The sequence below is a fragment of the Acartia tonsa genome, chromosome 11 (assembly GCF_053477335.1).
Source record: "Acartia tonsa isolate MP-2025a chromosome 11, ASM5347733v1, whole genome shotgun sequence".
NCBI lineage: Eukaryota > Metazoa > Arthropoda > Copepoda > Calanoida > Acartiidae > Acartia > Acartia tonsa.
The window spans coordinates 19,869,875-19,891,494 of record NC_137270.1 but is presented as its reverse complement, the minus strand read 5'-3'; the positions used below and the strand labels follow the sequence as shown (position 1 = coordinate 19,891,494).

Here is a 21,620-nt window from a genome sequence, read left to right as displayed (position 1 = left end):
TGTTTCACAATCCTAACTTTAATAACAAAAAAGTTATGAAGAAAATAAAATTAAAACATAATGATTTTTTTGTCTAAAAAGCTTAATTAACCCCTATTAAATTATTGAGATGTCAGAAAAGTAGGCGGAGCAACTGTCATAATTAATCCTTTTCTCAAATAAGGGTTAATAAATAACCTAAAATTTGCAAATTATCAATTCATTCAGTAGTATTTTTTGCCATTAAAAATTTATAATTTTTGGTGGAATAAAAAAGAAATAATTAGTTAACTTGTTTTTCTTTGTGTCTCATTATTCAGTTGCCAGAAAAACATAATATAACCATCCAAAAAATAAGAGAAACAAAAAAAAATTCTTTTTCTCAGTCACTTTTTCAAAACTTTAGCTCTAAAAATCTCCGGTGTTAATGGAGGTAAAAAAAATATTTTTATATCTACTTATGTGGAATACTATGGAGAACAAGGACATATGCATTTTTTTTAAATTCATTGAGAAATAAGGGCTGCAGATGCTTAAAAATACTTTTTTGAGGGTCATGCTGTATATATACCTTTTTATCTATTTACCTATTTATCTAACCACCTGTCTATCTACCTATCTACTGGTAGGAACGGCTCCTCTTCCTTTATCTATCTATTCATCTATCTACCTTCCTTATCTATCTATATATCTACCTGTTTATCTGTCTAACTAACTGTCTATTTACTATCTATCTATCTACTGGTGAGTTTGACACTCATTTGTGGTTGAATTTCTATACCTTCCTTATCTATCTACCTGTCTATGTATCTATCTATCTACCGGTGGGAACGGCACCTCTTGCCTGTCAGATCATACTCATTTGTGATTGAATCTATTTACCTTCCTTATCTATCTATCTATCTATCTACCTATCTATCTATCTAACTATCTATCTATCTACCTGTCTATGTACTATCTACCTATCTTTCTTTCTATCTACCCATCTACTTGTCTATCTATCTATCTATTGGTGGGAACGGCTCCTCTTGCTTGTCAGGTTGACACTATTTTGTGTTAATCAATCTACCTTCCTTATCTATATATCTATCTATCTACCTGTCTATGTATCTATCTATCTACTGGTGGGAACGGCACCTCTTGCTTGTCAGGTTGACACTAATTTGTGTTTGAATAAATCTACTTCTCTATCTATCTATCTATCTACCTATCTATCTATCTATCTATCTACTGGTAGGACCTCCTAATCTTGCTTGTCAGGTTGACACTCATTTGTGGTTGAATCTATCTACCTTCCTAATCTATCTATCTATCTATCTATCTACCTGTCTATGTATCTATCTATCTATTGGTGGGAAGGGCACCTCTTGCTGTCAGGTTGACACTAATTTGTGTTTGAATAAATCTACTTCTCTATCTATCTACCTATCTATATATCTATCTATCTACTGTTAGGACCTGCTACTCTTGCTTGTCAGGTTGACACTCATTTGTGGTTGAATCTATCTACCTTCCTAATCTATCTATCTATCTACCTGTCTATATATCTATCTACCTATCTATCTCACTATCTATCTATCTATCTACTGGTGGGAACGGCACCTCTTGCTTGTCAGGTTGACACTCATTTGTGGTTGAATCAGGCGGAGGTGAACGTGATGGGGAGCAGATCCTTGGTACAGTACACGCCCAGGTAAACAATGTTTTTAGTAGTGAAGCTAGTATATAATTCACTTTGTCTGTCCGTCCGTCAATCCATTCGTCCGTAACGCTATAGAGGGACAACACTGTTTATTTTTAATTCTGATATAAAAGTACCTTGATGTATGTCTGTCTGTGTATATGGCAGTATAGTGTCTGTTTTTAGCTTAAGATATCGCCATCCTTTGAACCGACATGATTAAGGTTTATAACTATTTTGGGAAAGAAGCCTCTAAAGAAAAATCGCCACATAGAAATAAATGACTTCCTCCCCCAAAAATATGTTTTCTTTTAAAACTTAGATTTAAATTGGGGGGGGGGGCGACTTCTCTCCCCCCCCCCCCTTCAACCTAAAAGTAAAAATATGTCCGTTTAATTTTGTATTTATCAGTATGTATCTTAAGATAACATTTTTTATTATATATTTCTTACTGTTACATATATATTTAATAATTTAGGTTTTAAAATTATTTATAAATTTGTTGTAGTCATGTTTAAAAATATTTTGTTGGGGATAGAAAAATATTACATAAAATGGATTCCAAGGTTTTTTGCATTTGATGAATCACAGATGATTTTGTGCTGGTTTTTGCCTGTTATTCATACTGTTATATTAGAACAAAAAAGTTTTTAGGAATGATCTAAGACCTTGCAGCTTATAATCAAATTTTACATGCTTTGATGTGAGCTAAAGTGTAACCTACAAAAAAAATTATGAAAATAAAACAGCAAACTATTAAACAGTTATAAGATTAGATGCGAAGCGACTCTATTTTTTACTTCGTTTTGTATGTTTGTACGTCGGTCTATCAGTCCACAATTTTTAGGGAAGTGAAGCAATGCAATGGTCTAGATAAGGTTTTAGTCTATTTGAATAGTGGGAATATAATACATACTGAACAAAAACAATGGATTAAATATTACTGGATTTTACACCAGATTTTCCCATTCTCTAATAAAGTGAAACGGCAAGAGGGCTAAAAAATTATTCACCCCTTCATCCTATACCCTCCAACTATATCAACAAACCCACCAATTAAATTAGCAGGCTAAATTGACTACAATCCTCTGTTTTTCCCCACGTATATTTTACATCCATTTTTAAAACACATCCTTCTAATTGAAAATATTTTTTACTGGATTGTATAAATATATTGGGAAAAGTGAGAAACCCAATTTTGCACTGGCTAATTTTTTTCCTTTCTATTTAATTTTATCTAAAAGTGTTTAAAACTTTTTGTTAAAATGTAGTTTTAAATTATACTATTAGTAGCGGCTTCGCCTCCTAGAGACCTCTAGGGGCACTTGAGAAGCGGGGAGTTGGATTCTGAAACCAATCTTTTAAAATTTAGATTTAAAAAAAAGTTATTTATTTTATTTTTGGGGGGAGGGGATTCTAAGGTTGATTTCTCTCGGGACGGTGGTGGTACCCTCCCCCAAAGTAGTTATAAACCTTCCCAGGACCTATGAGAAGCTACCCTGTTAGGGAGTTAACCCGATCGATTTAGCGGTTAGCGAGATCCTTCGGTACAAACAAACAAACAGACAGACAGACATTGTTCTACTTTGTATTATAGATAATTAAAATATTTTGTACAGTATGACCCTCGAAAATGTATTTTTAAGCATCTGCAGCCCTTATTTCTCAATGAATTATCATAAAATGTTAATTCTCTATAGATTTCCACATAAGTAGATATAAAAATAATTTTTTTACCTCCATTAACCCCGGAGATTTTTAGATCTAAAGTTTTGAAAAATTGACTGAGTAAAAAGTAACTTTTAACATTAAACGACTTTTTTAGCAAAATTAAGATAGAAATCCTTTTATTTTTGTTACTAGCAGAAACTTTATACAAAAACGAAATAAAAAATTTAGGTTTTGAGAAAAAAAAACATTTTTTTACACATATATTTTGAGTCTTTTAGTTTAATGATATTTTGAAAAACTTACTTATTAGGCAAAATTGTTTTAGATTAAAAAACCAAACAAATCTATATGAATAAAGCAGGAAAATTGTTTTTGTTTCATAATCCTAACTTTAATAACAAAAAAGTTATTAAGAAAATAAAATTTCAACATAATGATTTTTTAGTATTAAAAGCTTAATCAACTCCCTATTAAATGATTGAGATGTCAGAAAAGGGGGCAGAGCAACTGTCATAATTAATCCTTTTCATAAATAAGGGTAAATAAATAACCTAAAATTTGCAAATAATCAATTCATTTAGTAGTATTTTTTGCCATTAAAAATTGATAATTTTTGGTGTAATAAAAAAGAAATAATTAGTTAATTTGTTTTTCTTTGTGTATCATTATTCAGTTTCCAGAAAAACATACTATAATCACCCAATAATTATGAGAAACAAAAAAAATTCTTTTTCTCAGTCACTTTTTCAAAACTTTAGCTCTAAAAATCTCCGGTGTTAATGGAGGTAAAATTAAAATTTGTATATCTACTTATGTGGAAATCAATAGGAACAAGGACATATACATTTTTAAAATTATTCATTAAGAAATAAGGGCTGCAGATGCTAAAAAATACTTTTTCGAGGGTCATACTGTATAATTCCATTAAATTAAAGATTAATAAAACAAATATTTTACTTCAGTTTTAAATCTTCTCTTATTATAACTAACCCTCATTTTATAATGAATAATTTATCTTATAACTCTTTTATGATTTTCTAAAATTTTTGTAGCCTTTTTATGTGATTTTGGAGGATTTTTCACAAAAATTTTAGTGAGGCAGTTAGCCAAAAAGTTTTTTTAAGAATCCACCTCATGCAGTATATTGCAATTGATATGCAATTTTTTAATAATATAAATTAGATATTATTACATAACCATAAACTTCATTTGAACATATTTGATATGTCAATTTTGATACTTTAGAATATACAAATTGAAATTTATAACAAATCTCATTAACGGATAAAGAATTAGCGAGACTTTGATATAATCCCAAAACAGCAAATCGGAAACATTAATAAAAGTTAAACAAAGATGACAACATCCATAAAAGCGAAGCCCTGAAACGGTATAACAGTCGAAGCAAAATTACAAGTAAATTTGCTGAAAAACTGCTTAAATACAGGATATTGTGTAAGGACATACTTACATGTTTAGTACTTAATTATAGAGATGCTTTGCTTGTCCTTCTTTCCCCTCAATTTTCTCTGTTTAGTAAGAACACGCAATAAAAAAATGCAACCTCACTCACTGGCTAATTCATCATCAAAGAATTTTTCCGCAATTTCCCACCTTTACTTGTTGTGGACCCCATAAAACCTCCCCATCCATTATTTTCAACTCTTTGAGACAGTGTTGCGGAGCTGGAACCGGAAGCCGTGGAGCCGCCATATTTTGCTGGAGCCGGAGCTGTAATTTTCGTTAAAAAACGGCTCCGGCTCCGGACTAGATAAATAAAGAGATTTTTATAAATAATAATTTGGTAACTCTGTTTTGTCATGTGCAAATGCCCTTTTTAAGTTTTTCACGTCCATTTATATAAAAAATTTAACTTTAAAACCTTCAAAAGTAAAAAATAGACGTGGGAAAAAATATGTCGAGTTTTTCTTGATTTTAGGTCGGAGCCGGAGCCGCACCAAAATCAAACGGCTCCGCAACGCTGCCTTGAGATTTATAATACTTATGGAATAAACTTACGTGGATATTATGACAAGGGAAAATTTTACGTCAACTTAGGGTCTAACATGGAACTCTTTTATTGGTCAGTTCGTTCATCCAAGGAAAAGAGGGAATGAGGGTTAAAGGGTTGGATGGGGTTACTTTAGTCAGCTGCGTGCTTCACCATATTAGAGAAGATGAAAATCTGGTGTAATATCCAAGTAATAATATATCCATTGTAATACTTTCTTTAGTTTGGTTAATAAAGGGCTAGCAGAGCCATATAGAATTAGAAGCCTGCAGGGTTTTAGGTGTAATGTAGTAAGAATAAACTTTTTAAAATTTTAATAGGTTGGGTTATTTTGAGGTTCCTTAAACCATAATTAAGACTATAAGAAATTTTTTTTCTCAAAAACATGACCTTAAAAGAAAAAGAAAAATTTGATTAATTTATAATAAACCATGGACTGTATAAAGTAACAGGGAGGGAGAGGACATTGGGATGTTTATTACACTAGTCCCCAAAGTCTTATTACAACGATTTTTTATAAGTTAGCTTGACAACTTTAAGTACTTTACTTGAATTTTGATTGGTTGGTTTATTAAGTTGAGTGTCCAAACGTTTCAACCATTATTCTACAAAAGGGATAAAATTATGTATAATTGTCGGGGATGTACATCGATTTTTCTGCCATTGTCTTATCCCTGTAGATCCCTGATAAAGTAAAGTATTAGAATACAAAGTTATAAAAATAGAAACTACATATTGCAGACAAAGATATCCTATTATATAAAGTAGTAAGCTTTTTTTGTCTGTAACGAAGGATCTCGCTAACCGCCAAACGGATATGGTTCTCCTTTACAGTGAAGCTCCTTGCAGGTCCTAAGATGGTTTCAGGCTATCCTATTTTTTATAAAAAAAAAGTCTGGTTATAGTTTTAGGCTATTTTCTTCCCTTCCTTTTCCCTTCGAATATGGAGCTCCTAGATGCTAGAGAAATCGCCCCTGTAAAAAAATTATTTTTTCTTGAAAACTAAAATAAAAATAGGGTGAAAAAAGTCCGTCAGTCTGTCCTTCCGTCTGAAGCTTAAGATTTGAATTTTTGTGAACACTGCAAACACAGACTAATTTTACAAAGTATATATTTTTGATTTTTATCCTCCCCCCCCCCCCTCAAAAAAACAGGGGGGGGGGGGTGTCCAAAATGTTTACAATGCTAAAATACTAAATATTCAGATATTTTTATATAAACAATAAGAGTTCATATATAATAAATAATAATAAATTTGGAGATACGGAAAGTGAGGAAGGATGAGAGGAGAAGTGGGAAAGGACACCCCCAAAAAAGATATGGATTTAGACGTATTTTTATGACGTCACAATTGACACTTTCCGTATATTCAATTTTTATATTAAATTATTGACATAATTATTCTTGTTCAGGACTGAGCTGGATTATGGAAGCCTAATGTGCTGGGCAACGAACTCAGTGGGTGTGCAGCGAGACCCGTGCATCTTCCATCTGATACCAGCTGGCAAACCTGACCCGGTCCATAATTGTAGCGTCCAGGTATCTTATTAAATGATAATAAAGTAACACGATGTCTATATGTCTGTTTGTTTGTTTGTTGCGAAGGATTTCACTAATTGCTGAACCTATGTGGTTCTCCTTTACAGGGTAGCTTCTCATAGGTCCATGGAAGGCTTTTAACTATTTTTGGGGAGGGCATGTTTGTGTGCATGCAGAAAGTGAGAGGGAGGCTAGTTGCTTGTGGCAGCGGATTTGATGGATAATAATGTTTCTATTAAGGCCCAGACAGTGAGAGGGATGGTAGTTGCTTGTGGTAGCAGATTTGATGGAGGTCTAAATAATGTTTATATTCAGGCCCAGACAGTGAGAGGGATGGTAGTTGCTTGTGGCAGCGGGTTTGATGGATAGTAATGTTTATATTTAGGCCCAGCCAGTGAGAGGGATGGTAGTTGCTTGTGGCAGCGGATTTGATGGATAATAATGTTTATATTTAGGCCCAGACAGTGAGAGGGATGGTAGTTGCTTGTGGCAGCGGATTTGATGGATAATAATGTTTTTTATTTAGGCCCAGACAGTGAGAGGGATGGTAGTTGCTTGTGGCAGCGGATTTGATGGATAATAATGTTTTTTATTTAGGCCCAGACAGTGAGAGGGATGGTAGTTGCTTGTGGCAGCGGATTTGATGGGGGTCTCAAACAAGCTTTCCAACTTATTGTCAGAGCAGGTTCAAACTTTTTTTGAAAATATTTTAAAAAGCAAAGCTTTTCTATAATCAGGGTAGGTCAGCCAGTACGTCCGGAACGGTTTGCTCTTTTCTTCAATTTAGACATGTTAAAAATCTATTTTAAACATTTCATGATAATTCCTATGACAGTTAGGTATGATTTACGAAGCGTATCAACTCTTCAATCGTCGTTTGCTTCACTTTAATGGATGTTGTCATCCTTGTTTTATTACAATTGTATATTTTAATAAACTTCTATTAATCGTAATTTTAGATTAATTATAACGTCTAACTGAGTTTTAAAAAATGGTTTTCTTATTCGTTGGCTTAACAACTTTAGGGACTTTTATTGAATTTTCATTGGATGGTTCATAAAGTTGGTTATCCAAACGTTTCAACAACTAATTTTAATCCACTGAAAGGATAACTTTGTTTATAATCATTGGGGATGAACAATGAATATATTTATTTGCCATTGTCTTATCCCTTTATATCCCTAGTTATTCAACTGAAATCGAGCATATAATACGCCGCACCAAAAAGTGCAAAACTTTGAAATTGATAAAAGAGAAAGAAGAAAAATAGTTTGAAATTGACATGTAGTCCAATCCAATGTTTCTCACTTTTTAAAAGCGAAGCTTTCCTACAATTAGGGTTGGTTTGTCCGTCCATACATAACGGATGGCTCTTTTCGTTTTACAATTGGCTTCAAACTTTACATATGGATTTCTGTAACAGTTAGGTATGATTTAAGAAAGCGTAGCAACTCTATATATTTTACAGGAAAGTATGTACGTTCATTTGAAACATGCTGATTTTAAACAAAATTTGTTTCTAATCCTATTCATATGACAAGTATAATAGTATATACACATTTATATACAATTTTGTTTAGATTTGAAAATTAATATTCTGCTTATTAAGTGTCTATGTTCGTTTGTTCATAGTGTCTAATTCTAGAGCTTCGCGTTAATGGAAGTTGTCATACTTGTTGATATCTATCTTTCTCTGCAAAATATTCAGTGGACATTTGTCAGTTTTATACAAATTTGTGTGCAACAATTTCCACATTTTCAAATTGTCCCACCATTACAAGAAGAAAAACACAATACAACTTCGGAGCAGTAAGCTTATGAAATCAGAAAGACTAACAATCATTGACAACCTTTTAAAGCAGCAATATTTCTTAGTTTAAACAAAAATTTTATTTTATCTTATTAAGTTTTTTGCTTTAAAATAATGCTCAACCGTCTTAGGAATTATCATTTAAAAATTTATTCAAAAATAGCATATAAAAATTGTGACTTTTTTGTAAAGATTTTAGAGTTGTTAGGCTACTTACATTGTACCTTACTGTTTTAGGAATCCTCACTTATTGAGCTTTAAATTCTAACGTTTCAATTTTACGGGGGTTATTTTGTCTTTTCAAAGTTTTATTCTTTATATTTCAATCTTCCTCTCAAAGATGAAAGTCATATTTCAAAATTGCACAAACATACTCACACACACATACACACACAAAGACACCCACTCACTCAAACACAGACACACACACTCACAAATACAGACTTACACACACAAACACACACACTCACAAATATACACACACATACAGACACACAATACACATACACCCACACAAACACACCCACACATTCACACACAACTTCACACACACAAAAAAAACACCCACACACAAACTCATACTCACAGACACACATCCACGCATACACACAAACAAACATACAAACACTCACACCCACACAGACATACACATTCAAACACACACACACACACAATTATCCACATAAAAAAATACAGACACATAGATTAACACACACATATACTTACACACACACAATCATACTTACACACACACTCTCACACAAACACACACACACACATACATATTGAACAAAAGTGTTACCTTCAAAGGCCTACTTATATAAATATTTTGTTCTACATTTGTGAAAACTTATTTTTATTAGTAAAGCTACTCTGAAACTAAATTCCATCAATGCAATGTTTTAATGTTTTCAAAGCTTTGACATTAGAAATATGCTTTATTGTTTCTTAAAAATGTAAATATATTTTAGAGTTTAAAAGAACAATTAACTGCATTACATTTTAGACGGACAGACAGACATATTTATCCTTGTTATAGTGTACCTACGCTACTTTAGTTTTTAGTAGCGCAGCTGCTTTGCAGTTATTAAATGCCAGTACGTCTAACAGTTTTTCCAACCGTATGTCAACATAAAAATTATTTAGTTCACAAGGTTTCGTGATTAGATTAGTATTTTCATCTACAGTTTTACCTTTTTTATTTCATTAAATGTGTACTTTTATTTTGTTTATGATATATTACCACCTAATGCTGCGCTACTTATGTAGTGACATGTCCTTTTTTGTTAAGGGAGGCATTTTATAGTGCCTGTAAAAATGACGCCATACTGGCCTACCATTGGTCAATTAAAATATATACTGGCCTGCAATTGGTAAGTTAGTCTGTGTATTGGCCTATCATTGGTCATTTGTATTGGTACTATATACAGCTTTTTGTTTAGGTAACACCCAAGCCTTGGTTCGAAACCTGACCTCCTCAATGCCAAAATTCACAATCGATGGACTCAGGAAATATAAACATTACATAATTAAATAATCTATATTTTATATATCACATTTAGATTGTAGTAGATAAGCTTTTTCTAGTATTCATTCGAACCCGGTGGATAGGAACCGGTTCTCATCCATACGAAAAACCTATGTCTAGCATCGTATTATATCTAGCTTTCTACAAATATAGAAATGCACAATCATAAGATTAAAACCAGTTTTGTTAGACCGTGCCTTCGGCACCTTGGGGCTAAAAAAACTAGTTTTTTCTTATATTTGTAAATTCTATATCCGCGGAAAGCGGTTTATAATACGATGAAAGAAATAACTATTATAACTTTATAATATTCAGTTAGCTGCTATGCTCTTAGTATCTAGGACGCTCTGTTTTCAAAGGCGTAGATAGGGGACATAAAAATGGCTTAAAGACATCCCAAGGATTTATTCTAAAATTAAAGTAGCTTTAAACCATTCCATGATTTATTTGAAGCTTCCCTATAAAGGAGAACTCAATCAGTTTCGTAGTTATTGAAATCTAAAGCTTCAGACAAAAAACCCTTAGTACTTTATATTACAGGATTTTTCAAAACAAAACTTTGAATATTATGATCAATTATTTATTGAAATATAAGACAAAAATCTTCTTTGACTTTACTCGCTGGTAGAATGAGTAGAACTTGGCACAGACGGACAGACTAACTAGAATATTATAGAGTAGCTGCGTTACTAAAATGTATAGTATAAGATAAAGTAAAAGGTTCAACATACGGTTATTTTCAATTACTCTTTGATCAAGAATTAAAATTGATGCGTTGTCTGCTGCTGGTTTTTTGTTGTTGTCAGGGATAGGGGGATTGAATTGGGGAGTTGTCGGATTCGAGTCATCACAGAGGAGGGAGGAGACATAAGACTGTTTAATACACTAGTCGCAAAAGATTAATAATAACGTTTTCTTCTTCGTTGGTTTAACAACTTTAGACACTTATTGAATTCTTTTTAGTTGTTCATTAGTGTCCAAGCGTTTTAACCACTAATTGTAATATACAGAATAGGTAATTTTGTGTATCATAATTGGGGATGTACATCAATATATCAGCCATTGTCTTATCCCTTTAGATCCGTGAAGTCTTTGTCACACTGTGTCATACTTAAGACGCTAAAAATGGTATGTACTACTTCTATCTAGCACGTGACACTATTAGCTAGAGTTGGAAGAATGCTTTAGGCCATAAACAGGCGCAACTCAAGCAAACAAAATGGTTGGTTGTCTGTTGGATGTTACTTAACATAATGTCCTATAGTGGCTTCTCTAGATGATCACTTGGGAATCCCGCCCCAATGATTGTCAACAATTGTTCCTGAACGTCCCTGGTTCAGTATTTTTTTTTTGGATCTGAAGGGATAAAACCATGGCCGATAGATTGATATACATAACCAATAAATTACCCATTCTGTAAATTACAATTAGTGGTGGAAACGTTTCGACACTCAAATTAATAAACGAACTAATCGCAATTAATCAAAGTCCCCAAAGTTGTTGAGCGAAAGAGTAAGAAAACATAGTTATAAAATTTTGGGGACTAGTGTGATAAACAGCCCAATGTCCCCTCCCTCCCTCCCTGTGTGTTTTTGCTCCATCCTGAAAGTAAGTCTGGAAAATAAAGAAAACCTTTGCAAAATATAAATTCACCGATATTTTTTTTCTCATAGAAAAATAGTTTTAGAACAGTTAGAGTCTTTATTTCGAAGAAGTATAAAAAGGTTCAGCTGGTACCCAAAGTGTTAAAACCTTGTTATTTCAAATTCGTTGGCTCGAAAACTTTGGATAAAATTTGATAGGTTGGTTCCAAATAAATAGTTGTATACAAATGTTTCATCCAATAATTTGAACCTACAGAAGGGGTATTTTTTTATCAGTTATTGGAATGTGCATATCTACCCTAGATCTATTAAAACAATCACTAAAAATGGCAATAAAAATCTTTCATAGTTCCTTACTGGCCTACCATTGATGAATTAAAATGTATATTTGCCTGCCAATGGTAATTTAGTCTTTGTATTGACATACCATTGGTTGTTTGTATCATGGCATAATTTTTGTATTGGCACTATAAAGAGCTGCAAGTACTTGAAAATAAGAAATAAACATAGGTTCTATAATAATCATTCTATGTTACTTTTTGGAAGAGCCAAGCTTTGTAAATCTGTCTGATCTATAGAGGATGTAAATATATGAAACAGGGAGGGGTCTACTCAAGATAAAATGATAAGGATTGCATTCATGTACCATCAATGTTTGGCTAAATTAATGAAAATAATAGAATCCTTTTTTTGTGATACATTTTTTTTTTTTTAAATCATCATCCCAAAACATTATTTATTATTACTTGGGTGCAAGACAATACTGGACATAGTAATGGACTCATTAATAATAAACTTATTATTACTTGGATATTAAATCAATAGTTATTATTGATTATGTTGTTTTTCAACTTTGATATTTGGTTGCCCTCATAGCTCATTTATAGAATGTTTGTTACTTGATCCAAAGACATGGGTCCGATGCTCTCCGAGGGGGTCGAGGATTTTGTTAAAAATTAGAAGATTTCATAAAACAAAAGTTGTTGCAAATATAGGTATTAAATAAGGAGCCAAGCTTTGTAAATATGTCTGATCTAGAGAGGATGTAAATATCTGAAACAGGGATTGGTCTACTCAAGATAAAGTAATTAGGAGCCAAGCTTTGTAATCTGTCTGATCTATAGAGGATGTAAATATCTGAAACAGGGAGGGGTCTACTCAAGATAAAATAATAAGGGGCCAAGCTTTGTAAATCTATAGATGATGTAAATATCTGAAACAGGGAGGGGTCTACTCAAGATAAAATAATAAGGGGCCAAGCTTTGTAAATCTGTCTGATCTATAGAGGATGTAAATATCTGAAACAGGGAGGGGTCTACTCAAGATAAAATAATAAGGGGCCAAGCTTTGTAAATATGTCTGATCTATAGAGGATGTAAATATCTGAAACAGGGATTGGTCTATTCAAGATAAAATAATATGGAGCCAAGCTTTGTAAATATGTCTGATCTATAGAGAATGTTAATATCTAAAACAGGGAGGGGTCTACTCAAGATAAAATAATAAGGATTGCATTGATGTACCATCAATGTTTGCCTAAATTAATGAAAATAATAGAATCCTTCTTTTGTGATACATTTTCTTTAAAAAAAATCATCATCCCAAAACATTATTTATTATTACTTGGGTGCAAGGCAATACTGGACATAATAATGGACTTATTAATAATAAACTTATTATTACTTGGATAATAAATCAATAGTTATGGCACGCCATCTCTAGTTAATCAAAATATTGAATATGTTGTTTTTCAACTTTGATATTTAGTTGCCCTCATAGCTCATTTATAGAATGTTTGTTACTTGATCCAAAGACACGGGTCCGATGCTTTCCGAGGGGGTCGAGGATTTTGTTAAAAATTAGAAGATTTCTTAAAACAAAAGTTGTTGCAAATATAGGTATTAAATAAGGAGCCAAGCTTTGTTAATATGTCTGATCTATAGAGGATGTAAATATCTGAAACAGGGAGGGGTCTACTCAAGATAAAATAATAAGGAGCCAAGCTTTGTAAATATGTCTGATCTATAGAGGATGTAAATATCTAAAACATGGAAGGGGTCTACTCAAGATAAAATAATATGAAGCCAAGCTTTGTAAATCTGTCTGATCTATAAAGGATGTAAATATCTGAAACAGGGAGGGGTCTACTCAAGATAAAATAATAAGGAACCAAGCTTTGTAAATATGTCTGATCTATAGAGGATGTAAATATCTGAAACAGGGAGGGGTCTACTCAAGATAAAATAATAAGGAACCAAGCTTTGTAAATATGTCTGATCTATAGAGGATGTAAATATCTGAAACAGGGAGGGGTCTACTCAAGATAAAATAATAAGGAACCAAGCTTTGTAAATATGTCTGATCTATAGAGGATGTAAATATCTGAAACAGGGAGGGGTCTACTCAAGATAAAATAATAAGGAGCCAAGCTTTGTAAATCTGTCTGATCTATAGAGGATGTAAATATTTGAAACAGGGAGGGGTCTACTCAAGATAAAATAATTAGGAGCCAAGCTAAATTAAGCTAAGAATTAAATATTTAACAAGCATTTTGCCAAAAAAAAATGATGAAATATTTCTAACTTTTTTGCTGCACTACTTTTTTTACTTGTTTTTACATTTTATCTTCGTATATTATTTCCCTATCTTTGTTGAAATGTAAAAAGGAAACAAAACTGTAGTAGAATGAAGAATTCAATAAAACATCAAATATTGACTTTTCATCGTTTTTTTCTTTCAAACTCTTAAATCATTTAAATAGGAAATCAGACTGAGACTGAGAGACTTGAAATATTTAAATGGATATAGTATATGTGGATATTGTGTCAGGGGAACTTTTGTTTTCATTTCTTAATTGTCAAGGGAGGCTATGGGGTAAAGTCATAGCTGAGAGGGACATTTCATCAGAGTATGCGAGAATCTCGACAAAGCCTAAATTGTGTCAAAAATGATCAATGTGACGTAATATAAATGAGGGATTATACATACATCTCATTTTTAAGGGTTTTTCCCACTTCTCCTCTCCTCTCATCTACCTCATTTTATTACGTCACATGGATCATTGTTGACACAATTTTAACATAATTTGGGCTTTGTCGAGATTCTTTCATACTATCCACCTATTCTAAATCCTTTAATATTTATCAGGCTTCCCTTAAAAAAAGATATTCTGATATCCTATCTATTTTAATTTATTTTATAAAGGCATGTACTATTCATGTATTTTTTAACAAACTGCAACCCGAAAATCCATATGCAGCCAATTTCTATTTTATATGATTATAATAATCTTGACTTCAATTAAGACGATGCCGCGATACAATTCGTTGAGAAAATGCTTTAAATTTATCATATTTGCCTTATTTATTCAAAGATTATTCAACCAGCAATTTTCCTCTTTTAAGCCAAATTATACTAGCTAATAGCAATGCACAGATTATATTTGCTTTCAACTGATTTACAATCTAATTTTATAAGCTGCTATCCAAATATTTAAATTTTAAATGTGCTATCTCCAAATGTAAAGAGTTTTATAATAATAACAAACATTTAAGTGGTTGTATACCAAATATATTTTGAGCTGGGTTCAAGAATAATTTCTAACATTAGCATGAGAGTATCAAATCAAGCTGTCAAAGTTTAAAACATTCTGTAACAGTAAATGTATAATATATTTTGAAAACTAGCACAACACACCTTTCCAATTTATGCTGAAATCTCTTAAAAGATCCAAATATGTTTTAAAATACACATTAACACTCCCACTATTTCCTAAAAGGATAGGTAAATGAAAGAAAATTTAATCTTACCCCATGAAATCGAAAGGCATAATTGTACCTAATGTATAATAGCTAATAAGGCAGTAGCCGTTACATTGATTCACATCCCCAATGTTGATATACAAATTTACCCCTTCTATAGATTACAATTAGTGGCTGAAACGTTTGGTTACTAAACTTAGCAAACCAATTTGTATGCTAATGATTAAGAAAACGTTACCAAATCCTTGGGGACTAGAGTAATAGACAGCACAATGTCCTATCCCTCCTAATATAAATATTAAAACCCTTCCCCCATTTTCCACCAAAATCAAATATTACGCAACTCCAATCCTTTTAAAAGTTCAGCTGAATTTAGTTTCCCCCAAAATAGTTATAAACCTTTCCAGTACCTATCAGAAGCTACCCTGTAGCTGAGAACCATATCACTTCAAATGTTAGCGAGATCATTCTGTACAAAAAAACAGACAGTCAGACAGACAGAGATCATGTTACTTTATTATAATGATTTTGTTAAAAGAATACAACTCCCTACCTGGAGTGCAAACCAAAATTGTTCAAAAGAGTTAATCTTTTTGGGTTCAATAAAAGGATCAAATAACATATTCTCAAAGTGTCCCGACAATCATATAAAAATATAAGGATGTCTACCTATGTGTTTGTAACGAAGGATCTCGCTAATTACTTGACCGATTTGGTTTTCCTTTACAGTAAAGCTTCTTAAAAGTCTAGAGTAAATTTGGATATTATGACAAGGGGAAAAATTTGTCGTTAATTTAGGTTGCTAACATGGAACTCATTTGTTAGTCAGTTTGTTCATCCAGTAGGAGGGAAAGAGATGTAGTGAAAAGGGGGTGATGGGGAGAGGGGTAACTTTATTTTAGTCCACTTCGAGTTTCACATGATTAGAGAACATGAACATCCAATTTATATGAGGATCAGCTGTTTACGTAAAAATCCGCTAGGCGACGCTTGTTTTATTTTGACGATTTCTATTGAGAGGTTGGTGGTACACTCCATGAAATAGTTTTCAACCCTCAAAGGACCTCTGAAAATCTACTCTGTTAAAGAGAACCATATCGGTTTCCGGTTAGCAAGATCCTTCGCTACAGACAAAAAAAGCTTACTATATAAAATAGCATAAAGGAAAAATACAGGTATAAGGTATAACCAACATGCGAAATAAATCTAGAATAGTATTTGGGGGGCAAATGGAGAGGTCGTCAATTTTACGATATGTTGCCCCCCTACGACAGCTGTAAAAACACGTATAGGTTCCGTATAGGTTTTTTTTACGAATTGATTTCGTTTTTGGTATAAGCTGGGACAAATGAAGAATAAGGACATTTGGCTGATACGTACATTTCGATGCAAATCTTACATAATTCAACGACAAAGATAATTATTTTTATCTGAAAATGTTATTAAAAAGCATTTACATAACCCTATTTTAATTGCAGGACCTTTGTCGAAAAGTCCTTGAAGATTATAGCTGTGTCCTTTTGACAACAATCCTACACGTTAAAAAGTCACTGATTTGAAAACAAATATAGAAATTTTTCAATGTTACGGCAGATATTCATTTTCTCTAATAAAGTGAGACTCGCACAGGGCTAAAATAAATATACACCCCTCCCGTCCTACTGGTTGAAAGAACTGACCAATAACTGAGTTCTATGTTATCAACCTCAACTGAGGCCAATTTTTTCTCTGTCATGTATATTCTATATCCATTCTTCGAGTCTTGTTTTTTGAAGAATATTTTTTATTTCAAGAATCTATATTCAAATCTCAGATGGAATTAGGATATAAAATGTAAAATCACATGAAAGGGGCAACTTTTCTTCTTGCCAATTCTGATCCTCCAGGTTTTTATTTAATCATCCTATTAAAATTAATCTGTTAGATCTATTAGATTGCATAATGGTAAAAAGTTTCTTTACATAATATTGTTGCTAAGCGTAGTTACATATACAAATTGAAATATGGTTTGTACGTCCGTTTGTCTGAGTTAAAAAATGAAATTTTCATAGTTGATATATATTCACATAATAACATAACAAAAGTAATATATTTCTTTAATATTTCCTTTGGGCCGCTTTTATATAAGTATTGTTCGTCCGTCTCATTTATTCAATATTCATGACAAAATAGGGGGCAACGTTGTTTTAGCTAGTAGGGAGTGTCACTTTATAGTATACCAGAAAAACTGGTGCAACATACAAGTAATTTTATACAAATGTCATCAAATGCTTTACAAATGTCAAAGTGCTATAAATTAAACTTATTATTAAACGAACAATCTTTTTTAATATTATCAGTAAAATTATCCCTTATATTACATGTAAATTGAATGGTTGAAAAGTTTAGACATTGTTACGTTGTAATTATATGTAATGTTTTTGTTTGTGATTAGATCTGGCCAAGGATATGTTATAACTGCTTACAGCTTTAACTCTCAGGTAAATTGTATATCCATGAATTATAAGGGTGTGTGTCTGTCTGTCTGTTTGTCTGTCTGTGTGTCCGTCTGTTTGTCTGTCTATATATTAGATCTGGACAAGGATATGTTATAACTGCATACAGCTTTAATTCTCAGGTAAATAGTATATCCATGAATTATAAGGGTGTGTGTCTGTCTGTCTGTATGTATGTATGTATGTATATTAGATCTGGCCAAGAATATGTTATAACTGCATACAGCTTTAATTCTCAAGTAAGTAGTATATCCATGAATTAATAGGATATCTGTCTGTATATTAGATCTGGACAAGGATATGTTATAACTGCATACAGCTTTAAATCTCAGGTAAGTAGTATATCCATGAATTAATAGGATATCTGTCTGTATATTAGATCTGGACAAGGATATGTTATAACTGCATACAGCTTTAAATCTCAGGTAAGTAGTATATCCATGAATTAATAGGATATCTGTCTGTATATTAGATCTGGACAAGGATATGTTATAACTGCTTACAGCTTTGACTCCCAGGTAAATAGTATATCTTATTAAGGATCTAAAGGGATAGGACAATAGCAGATAAATTAATGTACATCCCCTATCATGAGACACAAATTTGCCCCTTATGTAGATTGCAATTAGTTGATGAAACGTTTGAACACTCAATATCAAACTTTGGGGACTAGTGTACTAAACAGCCCAATGTCCCCTCTAATTGTAAAGTATCATGCTGTGTGTCTGTCTCTCTGTAAATTTATTCTTAAATGAATATTAAATTTATAGAGCATTTAAATGTGTGTCTGTTTATTCAATAACTAGCGGCCACGCCCCTAGTGGCCTCTAAAAGTAAGGAATTGAATTCAATAACCAATTTTTTTTTTTGGGGGGGGGGGGGGTTGGGGTTGGAGGGTCGACCACTCCCCCCCCCCTTTCATTTTTAATTATAGTTTTTAGAAAATATTTTTTGGGGGGGTTAATTTTTTCTAGGAATGATTTCTCTTGGGAGGGTGGTTTTAGTAAAAAAATATATAAAGACAGACAAATAAAAAACAAAAGTAACTTGTATATTTACAATTACAACTTACGAATGTGAAAAAAAGATTATTTTTTTCTGGACAATTTTACTTAAATTGATTTCTTAGGAAAAAAAGAAAAGAAAAGTCACAAGAGATTGATTTATCAAAGCACAAATATAAATATAAGAAATATGTATTCTTTTAGTTCGGAATTTTCAGGGAGGGAGTAGACAATGGGCTGTGTAAATTACACTGGTACCCAAAGTTTTATAACAATAGTGTCCTATTCGTTGGCTCATAAACTTGGTGTACTTACTAAATGTTTATTAATGAAAGGTCCAAACGTTTCAACTAACAATTCTAATCTACTTTATATTGTCATCCTTATTTAATTTTTTGGATAATTATGATTTTTACTTTTTTTCCCTAACAAAAACAAACCCTGTTCAATGATATAGAAGAAAAAGAGATATATCAAAATTATTGCTAGGGGTATTGATACAAATAATAAAAAAATGAAAAGTGTATAATAAATTTATTTGGTTAAAATTTGTTGTTTAATATATGCTTTTCTATGTGGACAAAAGGGGTAATACCAAATCAAAAAAATGCCTTCGGTAAAAATGATTTAATTCTTTCCAGTATGGCTTCGAAACCAATTAATATCCGCTGTATTAGAACCGGTTCTCTTCCATACTGAAAAATCATGTATAGCATCGTATTACATAATTTTTTATGCAAATAACAAAACTGGTTTTAATCTTAATTTTTTTTATTTTGATATCAGCGGAAAGCTGTTTATAATACGATGAGATAAATAGTTTATATGTACGATTTTTTGTTATTTTTGTGTCACCTCTGACATTGTTGTTTCTATCCTGACGCTAGCTGTCAGATCATGCTTCCATCAGATTAATACAATGGATATAGGATAAACGTGGATATATCAACAAGGGAAAATTTGTCGTCAATTTAGCTTGCTAATATTGACCTCATGTATTGGTCAGTTCGTTCATCCAGTAGGAGAGGAGGGGGTTGGGTAAAATAGTGGATGGGAGGTATCGTTATTTTAGCTAGCTTTGAGCATTAGAGTATATGAAATGCTGGAGCAACGTCCAAGTAATAATATATCGATTGCTCTATCAGCTTATTACATTTTTTGGTTTGTTGTCAAGATTGGGCACTAAATATTTGTATTTTGTCTTTTATACTTCTAAATAGTATTCACATATACAGAGAGGGAGGGGACATTGGGATGTTTATTACAACAGTCTTCAATGTCTTATAATAACGTTTTCTTATTTGTTGACTTAACAACTATGGGGATTTTATTGAATTGCGATTGGTAGGTTTATTAAGTTGGCTGTTAGTGTTCAAACGATTTAACCACTAATTCTTGTTTACAGAAAGGTAAATTTTGCGTATCATCATTGTCTTATAAATATACCAATTTATTATTATTATTTGAATTCTGTAAATAAACACAATCTTATTGCCCAGTGTTGATAATATGTACTTATAGTAAGGCACTTTTTTGTGATGTGATTTATTCATAAGCAATCAAATGTCTTATATAACTGGTAGCATTAATAATTAGTCAGTTAGACAGAAAAAAATATAGTGTAATGATGACTGACTCTTTTTTATCCAATCATATAAAGATTTTTTGTCTGTAGCTTAAGAATTCAAAAACTACTGAACCGATTGAGTTCTCCATTTCAGGGAAGCTTCATGTGGGTCCCAGGATAGTTTTAGGCAATTTATTTTTTTAGATGTAAGCCTTTAAATGGTTGTAGGCTATTTTTAGGCCAACTCATACCTCTTCGAGATCAGATGTCCCTAGATCCTAGGGGTGCTAGTTTCAATACAGATAAAAATTTTAGTTTTGGAATAGATGACTTTCAAAAACCGGTATTTAAAAGAATCTTCACAAATAAACTGATTAACTCAAAACAAACATACGGACAAAGTAAGTTTTTATGTAGATTCTCATTGGTTAGAGAAATCCTCACTATAAAATCAGCCACTTATCTCTGATAGCAGCCGCGTAAATCATATTTTTTCATTAGAACAATTAATTAGAATATACGTGGATAATATAACAGGAAAAAAAATTGTCGTCAATTTAGGTTGTAATTTTACCCCACATTTTTTGGTCGGGCCGTTTATCCAGTAGGAGGAAAGGGAATGGGAGATATCGTTATTTTAGCCCGCTACAGAGCTTACTTTATTATAGAACATGAAATCTGGCGCAGTAAGATCCAAAGAATTATAATATACATACATTCTTGGAACCAATGATTGGATCGAAAAACTAAAAGTAATTTAATATATAATATTTCAAACTTTTCAGGGACGCAGTGAACCAATGCATCTTCACGCCTTCACATTGAAAGATGAATCCCCACAACATATAGGCAATTTTTCAATCATCATATATTCTATGAAAAAATTGTTTGTTTTTTTGTTGGATATTTTTTTCCCCTTATAAATGAAGTTTAGATTTATATTGCTGTTTAATTGGTTCTTACCGTTAGG

At 32.2% G+C, this 21,620-nt stretch overlaps 1 protein-coding gene across 4 annotated transcripts in view; it reads left to right on the top strand.

Annotated features, from left to right (window-relative positions):
• LOC145331655 (nephrin-like) overlaps positions 1-21,620 on the top strand; it is a 201,113-nt gene that overhangs the window by 152,730 nt on the left and 26,763 nt on the right. For 3 of the 4 annotated variants that reach the window (XM_080176434.1, XM_080176432.1, XM_080176435.1), the window contains 6 exons: positions 1,596-1,672; positions 6,755-6,881; positions 7,479-7,566; positions 10,134-10,200; positions 18,019-18,064; positions 21,436-21,499. In XM_080176434.1, the coding sequence (XP_080032560.1) occupies positions 1,596-1,672; positions 6,755-6,881; positions 7,479-7,566; positions 10,134-10,200; positions 18,019-18,064; positions 21,436-21,499 (469 nt within the window). The remainder of the gene's footprint in view (positions 1-1,595; positions 1,673-6,754; positions 6,882-7,478; positions 7,567-10,133; positions 10,201-18,018; positions 18,065-21,435; positions 21,500-21,620) is intronic. The other variant, XM_080176433.1, reaches the window with a different exon arrangement.